This window comes from Tupaia chinensis, unplaced genomic scaffold (assembly GCF_000334495.1).
Source record: "Tupaia chinensis unplaced genomic scaffold, TupChi_1.0 Scaffold000001_1, whole genome shotgun sequence".
Taxonomy (NCBI): domain Eukaryota; kingdom Metazoa; phylum Chordata; class Mammalia; order Scandentia; family Tupaiidae; genus Tupaia; species Tupaia belangeri.
The window spans coordinates 5,288,410-5,299,065 of NW_006159427.1; the positions used below are offsets into that span (position 1 = coordinate 5,288,410).

General features: G+C 36.7%; 1 protein-coding gene across 9 annotated transcripts in view; it reads left to right on the forward strand.

Moving 5' to 3' along the window:
• Positions 1–10,536, forward strand: part of ANKRD26 (ankyrin repeat domain 26) — a 122,340-nt gene extending 111,804 nt beyond the window's left edge. For all 9 annotated transcript variants that reach the window (XM_027769852.1, XM_027769861.1, XM_027769925.1 and 6 more), the window contains 5 exons: positions 407–697; positions 2,628–2,845; positions 5,218–5,446; positions 8,698–8,743; positions 10,261–10,536. In XM_027769852.1, the coding sequence (XP_027625653.1) occupies positions 407–697; positions 2,628–2,845; positions 5,218–5,446; positions 8,698–8,743; positions 10,261–10,397 (921 nt within the window). In that variant the 3' untranslated portion in view covers positions 10,398–10,536. The remainder of the gene's footprint in view (positions 1–406; positions 698–2,627; positions 2,846–5,217; positions 5,447–8,697; positions 8,744–10,260) is intronic.
• Positions 10,537–10,656: the final 120 nt, after the last annotated feature.

The window sequence follows — 10,656 nt, forward strand, 5'->3', positions numbered from 1 at the left end:
TTTGAGAAGCCATTTATTTACTCAGACTTAATTAATCAATATCATGTCCTTGAAAGAATGAGGAGTGAAGATGGGAGAAAGGAGTAAGAGACTTTATTCAAAGAGGTAACCTAGAGCCATTTCAAAGAGGAAATACATGAAACAATTCGAAATATAAGTCTAAGATTGAGACCAGTGTATGGCAAAGACAAAGAAAGTAAAGAATATATTTTTGTGACTTTTGGTATTTTAAACTTTGTTTAGGATTTTCTGAGTAATTTAAGGGTCTATTTTCTACGAACTTTCTACAATAGAAATCTCATTTCACTGCATCTGAATTTATTTAATAATGTATTATTGGTTTTATCTCAGACTGTGTTCAGCATGTTTCCTTCCATTATCAAAGTATATTCTTTTATTCATGCAGATTGATGATCTTACAGCAGAACTGGAAACTGCATCATCAAAATGTGTACATCTAGGCGCAAAGAATCAAATTCTTAAGCAGGAATTGTCATCTATGAAAACAGTACGGAAGAAATGTGTAAAACTAGAGAAGAATAACCTGAAGTTGGAACAAGAAATAGTAGACCTCAAAAGTCATATGAAAATAAATATGGTAGAACTTGTTCAAGTAGAGCAGTATAAACGGGAGATTGAAGAAAGAGCAAGACAGGATATAGTAGAAAAATTAAAAGAAGTCAATCTGTTTTTACAGGTTAATTTGTTTATCTGTAATGTGCTTTATTTCCTTTTACTGCAAATTACTTTGGGAATGTATACATTGTCTTATATTATGTACACTTCCCTTAGAGTGGTTTCTTTTGTAAATTTCTAGAAGCAAGGTGGCATCTGTTTCTCCTTTTGAATATTTTAATTTTTATCACTATTACAACTAAATTGGCCTTTCAGAATAATGGGTCATATTAGAGAACCATTTGATTATTAAGACCTGTTGGTATAAATTAAGACTTAGGAAGAAAAGACAAAATTGTGATTGAGCAATTATACCATATTCTTGAATTGTTTTCAAGTTAAATTGTTCAGTCTTTTCATTTTCAAATCAACTCTATTATTCTTTGAATTATCCATATTACATAAGTAATAATATTAGAATAGCTCACCTTTTAATTTATTAATTGATTGATTGATTAATATGAAAGACACACATATGTGCGTATGTGACAGAAAGAGAAAAATCGTTCTCCACTGGGGCTGGTTAACACCGCCATCTTTTTCCCTCCACTGTTCCATCCTGTTAGGATCTTGGGCAGCATGCCCAGCATGTAAGCCACAGGGACTAGAACTGAACTCTAGTCAGCCATGTGGGATCTGGCTTCCTCTACACAGTGCACAATAGTTCTGTTAGAGGGTGAGCCCTCAAAACATTTTAAAAAATACTTGTTGCCAGAAGTGTATGTACTTGAAGAGAGAGAGAAAGCACCCCCAATGGGGTGTGGTAATGTTGCAGTCCTTTTCTTTAATTTCTCCTTCCTATCAGGATTTTAGGCATGCATGTACACGTACCTGGCATGATTTTCAAGCTGCCAGGGTCAGGATTTATACCATGATTAGCCATATAGGACCCAGCCCCCAATGTGCAGTGCTTAATTACTATGCTATGGGACTGGTCCCCCAAATGTGTTTTTTGTTTTGTTTTGCTTGCTATTAGGTACATGTACTCACCAGAGACAGAGAGAGAGAGAGAGAGAGAGAGAGAGAGAGAAAGAGAGAGAGGACAGTGAGAAAGCACTTCCCAGGAAGATGGACATGCTGCAATCCCTTCTCTTCCACTTTCCTTTTGGGATTTTGGGCATATATGCACATATGCCCAGTGTGTTTTTCAAGCCACTGGGTCCAGGATTCAAACCATGTAGTCAGATATGCAGGATCCAGACACCTTAACCTCCATTTCATCTGCTGGCTTAAAGGTAAATATTATAAATTTCACCTATTTTCCACATATTTAAAATTGCTATTTGAGTCAGTAGCTCAAAACTAAAGCAAGCAATGGGACCAGCAGTTAGTGTAATGGCTATATCTCTGGACTCCCATGTAGTCGACCGCGGTTCGAGTCCTGGATCCGGCGGCTTAACCTCACGCCAGGCGCGTGTGCATGCGTGCCGAAGATCCCAAGAGGAGAATGGAGAAGGGATTGCGGTGTGGCCATCCCCCCTGGGGGGCGATTTCTCGCTTTCTGTCTCTCTGTCTCTCTTTGTCTTTCTGGCGAGCGCACGCGCCCTATAGCAAAAACCTCTCCCAAAAAAAACCTAAAGCAAATAAATACCTAAGAATTCAAGTTATAATTATTTACTAAAATCTATCTTTTTAGGATGGCTATATAGCCTAGTGGTTAAAGGAGCCTGATCCCACCTGGCTGATTGTGGTTTGAGTCCCAGCCCCAATAGCTTGAAAAACACTCCAGGTACATGTGTATGCATGTCCAAAATCCCAAGAGGATGAAGACATGGAGGAGGAGAAGGGATTTCAATGTGACCATGTCCCATTGTGGGGATGTTTTCTCTGTCTCTCTGTCTCTCTGGTGAGCCTGTGTCTCTTGGCAATTAAAAATATATATATATTTTTAATCAAATACACAATTATTTGTTACAGTTATTCTAAAATAGTATTATTTTAATTTTCTTTAGGCACAAGCAGCATCTCAAGAAAACTTAGAGCAATTAAGAGAGAATAATTATGCTTCTGTAAAAAGTCAGATGGAAATCAGAATTAAAGATCTAGAATCTGAACTCTTCAAAATGAGAGCTACTCAAGAAGATTCTAATAAAGCAGAATTGGAAAAATATAAGCAACTCTATCTAGAAGAATCACAAGTTAGAAAATCATTATTAGATAAACTAAACAAGTAAGTAAAAAAATATATAAGAATTGTGGAAAATAAATAAAGCTCATTAATTTGCCTGTAAAGCTTAACTTTTAGTAAGATAGGTTCATGAGATTAGTAGGAAGTAAAAGCTAACTAGACAATATAATTTTGGAAAATGATGTTAGCAAATGAACTTATTGGTCCAGGAAAGTTTATGTCTCTGTGCATTTTTTTTTGTTTGTTTTATATGGATTTCTTTTTTTTCTCACTTAATATTCTAATATAGCAAACCTGATCTATTAGTCTTTGGGCTAAGTGTTGTTGGTTTTTTGTTTTTGTTTTTGTTTTTGTTTTGAGAGGTTTTTGCTATAGGGTGCATGCGCTTACCAGAAAGACAGAGAGAGACAGAGACAGAAAGTGAGAAATCACCCCCCAGGGGGATGGCCACGCCACAATCCCTTCTCCTCCATTCTCCTCTTGGAATCTTGAACACGCACAAACATGTGCCCGGTGTGAGTTTAAGCCACCAGGTCCAGGATTCAAGCCATGGTCAACTACATGGGAGTCCAGCAACATAGCCATTATGTTAACTGCTGGTCCCTCAGCTAAGTATTTTTGAAGCTTTATAATTTAGACAATGATATTGAAATTTCTTGTCAGCATTACTCTAACCAGAAATACTTATTTTTTAGATGGTTCCAACTCAAACCCGAAAGATTTAGTGTTACGTATTTCTCTCACAGCCTAGCACTTCATAAATTAACTTTCATTGATTGTAACCTTAGATATTATCAGTAGAGGGCACTAGACACAAACTATTCTTTATAGTTTTTCCAGTTATGTAAAGCCATAGTTTTGAAGTAGGGAGAGAGGATGAAGGGAAGTATAATTTACAAAGTGGTTAAAAAAATGCATTGTCTGGACCAGCAGTTGGCATAATGGCTATGTCACTGGACTCCTATGTAGTTGACCGCAGTTCGAGTCCCGGACCCAGTGGCTTAAACTCACTCCAGGTGTGTGTGTTTGTGTGTGCATGCCCAAGATCCCAAAAAGAGAATGGAGGAGGAGAAATTGCAGTGTGGCCATCCCCCCTGGGGGTTGATTTCTCGCTTTCTGTTTCTTTGTCTCTTTTTGTCTTTCTGGCGAGCTGCCCTATAGCAAAACCTCTCCAAAAAAAAAAAAAATGCATTGTCAGTTTGAGATAATGTTTGGAAGGCAGAAAGGGCGGGCTCTGACCTCGAATACCTTGGTACTATCATGAGCTTATTGCCTTTGGGGCCACATTAGTTCATTTTGATCACCAACTCCGCTCTCTTTCTCCCCTGGGAAGTGTTGCTTTGAATTATTCTTCAGTGTCTAATGTTTAATATCTCTCAGGTAATGTGTGAAACAGACAAAGGTAGTGAAAACAAATGCTTAAAAGATATCTTAGAAGAATTTAATTTTTTTTTTAATCTTTCAACTGGGTTACTAAATTATAAGGGTTTTCAGGGGTTTTTTAGCTTTAGTTTTTTAAATTGTATACATTTAGGAATACAACATGTTTTGATATACATAGTAAAGTAGTTATTGTAGTCAAGCAGACTATCCTATCCATCATCTTGCATAGTTACCTTTAAACACAAATATTTCTTTTTTAAAAACATTTTGGAGAGAGATTTTTGCTATAGGGCATGTGTGCTCACTGGAGACACAGAGAGAGAAATTGAGAAACCACTTCCCAGGGGGGATTGGCCACGTTGTAATCCCTTCTCCTTCCTTCTCCTTTCTGGATCTTGGGCATGCACACATGTGCTCAGCATGAGTTTCAAGTTGCCGGGTTTGAGACTTGAACTGCAGTTGACTGAATTGCAGTGGGAATCTAGCACCTTAACTACTATGCCACTTGCTTATCCAAAACACAAATATTTCTTTGTTGTCGTTGTTTTTTCAAGAATTATTTTATTTAACTTTGTTTACTTATATTAATTTGACCAGAGAGTAAGAACAAGGGAAAGTGAGAAAGCAAGCCGTCAGGTCTGGGATTTGCATTATGGGTGGCCATGTGGGAGTCTAGCACCCTTAACCACCACACCACCTGGGGATTCCAACATAAATATCTCTTAATGGTGTCCTCAGGAATCCTCTACGTGGAGCCTTCCAAGAGGCAGCAGATGTTAAGCCATGTATCATCAATAATCATTCCTCTCCCTTCCCTACTTTATTTGAATTACTTTTTAGGAATCTCTACAAACACTGGTACTTGTTCAGAACAATTTTAAACCTATGCTTATATACAGGGAATACGTTCTGACACATTTTCAGTGTTACAGCATGAAAAATTCCATTTATTATTGTGTTTTTAAAAAATACAGTTCGTTTAGGAATCTTTTAGGGAGAAACTAAGCATCTGTCTTTTGCATCCTTCACAGGACTAATGAGAAGTTAGCAGAGGTCAGTGCCAAACTTCTTGTGGAAAAACACCAGAGTAGATCTTTACTGAACAATCTTGCTACAAGATCAGTTCTAGAGTCACCTTATGTTGGAAATTTTAATAATAGTTTAGTGAACAGTGGAAATCTTATTCCAAGAGAAACTTCAGTGATTCCTACCTCAATCTCACAGCCTTCGAATAACAGCATAGAGAACTACTTAACCAAGGTTAGTTATATGAGTATTATCCTTTTCCTTTGAATTTAAAGTTACTGATATAATTTTTGTTTTTAATTTGATAAAATAATTTAACTAATTTATACATGTTAAGTAAAAATCATAATTATCTATGTTAATACAGAAAGGAAACAGAAATTTTACAAATTTTAAAGTCCCTGGAGCTCTCATTTTGAAGCAATACCCATTCATTATCTTTATTCAATATATGTAAATAAACTTTTAAATTTCTTTATTTATATTAGATTTTAGGATTGAATATTATTGCCTAGTAACTGAAGATTTGCTTTGAGATGCTTTAGCTGTCTGTTAATTGCTTTTAGTGTGGCTGTGGTCCATAGCACTTTAGAGTCTTCCTACACCATCCCAGGTTTATCATCTTTCTTCAAACATTTAACCACAGATGCAGGTTTATTATTTAAAGGCATTCAAGATAAATGCTTTCTATTGTATTAATTAAAGAAACTTGTAGCACTAAAAATAGATTAATTTCTATTTTAAGTTTAAATTATATTTTTCTTACACAAATACTCCCTTAATTGCTACTTTACTTTTTTTGTAGAACATGTCTATCGCTGGACAGCTGGATGTAGTTTTTAAATAGTTAAATCAAGCAAAAATTTTTCCCCAAGTTTATCCCATGAATGAGAGAGAGAGACGGAGATACAGTACCCCCAGCAGGGTCTTTTTTTTTTTTTTTTTTTTTTAAGAATTATTTTACTTAACTTTATTTATCCATTTCTTTCTTCCCTTTTTGGGGGGAGGAGAGGATTTTGTTACAGGGCATGTGTGCTCACCAGAAAGACAGAGACAGAGAGATGGAAAGTGAGAAATCACCCCACCCCCCCAGCAGGGGGATGGCCATGCCGCAATCCCTTTTCCTCCATTCTCATCTTGGGATCTTGGGCACGCACACACACGCACCCGGCATGAGTTTAAGCCACTGGGTCTGGGACTCAAACTGCAGTCAACTACATGGGAGTCCAGCAACATATCCATTATGCCAACTGCTGGCCCCATATTTATTTCAATTTGACCAGAGAAGGACAGAGCAAACGAGAGAAAGAAGGCAAACCTCCAGGTCCGGGCTGAAATGCTATCGATCATGTGGGAGTACAGTGCCCTTAACCACCACACCACCTACTACCCTCATGCCATCAGGATCTTGACGCCACAGTCCACCTCCAGCTTCAGCCAGCCCAGATCACAGGCACACCCAGGCCCAATGTACCAGGGAGGTCTCTGGATGTGAACTGGCCACCTTCCCATGTGGGTTTGCCCTCCAGTGTTGGATTTCACTGCTGTGCCACCATCTGTCCCAAAATATTTGGATTTTTAAAATGAAGTTCACTTATGTATATCTTGCTATTATTTATTAACGATCAAGATAGTACTCATATTTACAGTCTCTAAGTAGCATCTACCATCAAACAAAATCAGTTATAGTAGTCCCCTCGTGGGGGGGGGGGGATATGTTCTGAGACCTCCAGTGGATGCTTGAAACTGCAGGTAGTACTGCATCAAAGCCAAATAGCTTAAGAGAAAAAGTTAAATGACTGTTTTAGTATATAAATTACAAGATTCTAGCTAGCTGAGAGCGAAAGAGAGAGGGAGGGAGGGAGGGAGGGAGGGGAGGACATGAGAAATCTTCCTCGAGGGGAGATGGCCACACAGCAATCCCTTCTCCATTCTTCTTTCAGGATTTTGGTCACACACATGCGCCTGGTGTGATTCTCAAGTCACCAGGTCCAGGATTTGAGCCACAGTTGGCCATGTCGGAGTCCAGTGCCTTCACTGTCACACTACCTGCTGACCTTGCTGCTTGATATTTTTCATTATTTTGTTAGCTTCATTTGTTTTGTTTTGTTTTTTGTTTTTCATATAGTTTGAAATTTTCCCATTCATTTAATTAGATAACTATAATTACTCAGATGTTTCCAGAAAATGGTCCTAATTTCTGAAAAGAAATAAAAGTTACAGGTAAACATATATTGTTTTTCTTGTTTTTAATTCTAGAAAGTCATTAATCAAAGAAACTGAGTTTGAAAACTGGCTCTAACCTATACTTATTCTCTTTTCTTTAAAATTTTTTACTTTTTTTTTATTAGCAAATTTTCTGATATCTTTGTGTTCATATGAATAAAGAAATGTTTAGTCGTAATACACATACCACAATACTTTTGCCAATAGAATTTTTGCATGATATTATGATATTATAAGTTTACTTATTAAAGATTCTGTGCTGGGGCCAGCAGGTAGTATAGTGGTTAAGGCATCAAACTCTCACATGGCCAACCACAGTTCAAATTTCAGACCTGGTAGCTTGAAACTCACACTGGGTACATGTGCATGTGTGCCCAAAAATCCCTAGAGGAGAATGGAGGAGAAGGGGTTACAGCATGGCCATCCCCCCAGCAGGTGATTTCTTCCTTTCTCTTCATCTCTGCCCACTGAGCACACAAGCCCTATAGGAAAAATCTCCTCCGGGGGGCGGGGGGGGGGAGATTCTGTGCTAACTATACTATGGAACATACTTTAAATTCTTGATTTTCTAAATGTGGAGAATGATGGACCAGTGGGTGGCATAATGGCTATGTCACTGGATTCCCACTAGTCAACAGCGGTTTGAGTCCCAGACCCCAGGGGCTTAAAACTCATGCTGGGTGTGTGTACATACATGCCCAAGATCCCAAGAGGAGAATGGAGAAGAAGGGATTGTGGCATTGCCATCCCCCCCAGGGGGTGATTTCTTACTTTCTGTCTCTCTCTGTCTCTCTGGCAAGTTCATATGCCCTATACAAAAATCTCTTAAAAAAAAAAATAGAGAATGGAAGATTTATTTTAAGGAAAAATCCACTAAAGTAAAAACCTGATTAAACTTTAATAGAGGGCAAAGTTTTGCTGAGAATGACCAAGTAATGTATCCAATGTAAAATGACTTGAATTGTTTACTCTTTGTACTAATAAGATAAAGTGTCACCCCTTTGAAATGACGTATTTTCAATAGACCAATATTAATTGTACTTGAATCAGATTAATCCACACAACAATATACATATATATTTTCTGTTATATGAACTTAAAATAAGTAGGAATTTTATTTGTGATTTTTTTTAATGTAAGCAACCCTCCAGTTATATCTAGTCTCAAAGCATTATTTAAAGGCCACATTTTGTGAATATGCCATTCTTATGATAATGTCTCTTGTTTAAAGATTATAACTAATATTTGACTTATTTCAGATGCAGCAAGAGTTAGAAAGAAGTATAACTAGAGAACTAAGAGAAGGTATGTTGCCAAAATTTATGAATTAGAGTAATTAATTGAAATCTGAAATAAACTACAGGTAGCAATTGCATTTCTTTCCATTGACTGGGTAATAAATAATACATTAGATATTTTTTTCTTATATACACCTAATGAAAGAGATGAGAACATAAACATTCACACTGAAGAATGTACTTAGTCCTATTCATCATGCACCATAACTTTAAAAGTCTTGAAAAATCTGTATATCTTTTTCTTCTGACTATATACTTTCTTCACTTTTGCCATCCCTGTGGAACAGTTTCTTCCACACTGAAACTATTCTCAGAAAATAAAGGCATCTCCGAATTCCTCAGGCTTTGTAGTAATGATAAAAGCCAGAACATCCAAACTCATCTAGTCCTACTTCCTGAAGCAATTACAGTTCCTATGGCTTTCCTTTGACAGGTGACATCTGAACTTTCTGGTCATTTACTTAGTCATTGGTTTACCTTTTGCTGTCAGGAGAAGATCCAAATTCTTTTTTTTTTTTAATCCAAATTCTTTAGCATGGTGTAAAATCATCCAGATCAGTTTGGTCCTGTACTAGTTATTCAGCCTTGTCTCTTATCACTTACCTTTCTGTGCCCCTTTCCTCTAGCATCTAGCCAAAGTAGACTACTTAAAATTTCACAAGTGTTCTTCCTCACTCTTCTAGTTCTTCGGATTTGCTTCTTCCCTCTGTCTGGCATACTTTTTTCTTGTCCTTTAGCTGTTAACTTACATAGCATCTCCATCAAAAAGCCTGCAATATTGACACAACATTGGGATAGATGTCCCTTCTGTGTGTCCCCATAATGCCGTTTTTACCCGTCATAGTATCTGACCTTATATGAAAATTGCCTGTTTTTTTTTCAGGTACTAGTATATGATTGAAAGGTTACTATATCATCATCATCTTGTAATTCTAGTCTTTGTCATAGTACTTTAGTGCTTGAGAAAATGAGAAAAACAGAAGCCCCAATACTTAAACACACTGATAATTAATTCTGCATGCAACTCCATGAAAATTATTTGTAATGCAAGTTGAGCAGTCCTGATCTGAAAACCTGAATCCGAAATGCTTCACATTTGGAAACTTTTTGAGTACCAATATGATGCCAGGAATGGAAAATTCCACACCTGATCACATATGACAGGTTGCAATCAAAACTCTGTAATACAAAAATACCATGAAATCAAAAATATCAGGTTATGTGTATAAAGTATACATGAACTATAAATGAATTTTGTGTTTAGACATGGGTCCCATCCCCAAGATATCTTATTACGTACATACAAGTATTCCAAAATTCTTAAAAAAAAAAAAAAAAGGAAATCTGAAATACTTCAGGTCCCAAGCATTTTGGGTAAGGGACACCCAGCCTTACTGCCCTTGCACATAGGTATTTTTTATTATTATTCATAGTGATACATTCCCAACATTTTTTTATTACTAATACTTAGTTAACTCTGAAGTCTTTTAGATAAAGGATGTAATTATTTCTTTTTCTTTCTAGCTGCTGCAGAATTTTCGTCTGTATCCTGTAGAGCTTCTCCTCTAGGACCTACTGATGAGTCAAACCACACTCAAGATCTACTGTTAAGAGCATCACAAGAATATGTGCAAATCTTGAAGAAAAATTATATGATCTGAGAAATAAAATTTTATTGACTGGACTGCTTACCTAACTTTTTAGTTGTTTTTTCACTAAATACATGACATGCAGAAATCTGTATTAAAGACTTTCAATTATATGTGTGCAATGAACATTAATATAAAATTTTAAACTATTTCTCAGCATCTATGACTATTAAGTGGATTTTGCAAATGAAAACTAGTATTATTGGGAACCAGCAGTTGGCATAATGGCTATGTCGCTGGACTCCCATGTAGTCAACCGCAGTTCACGTCC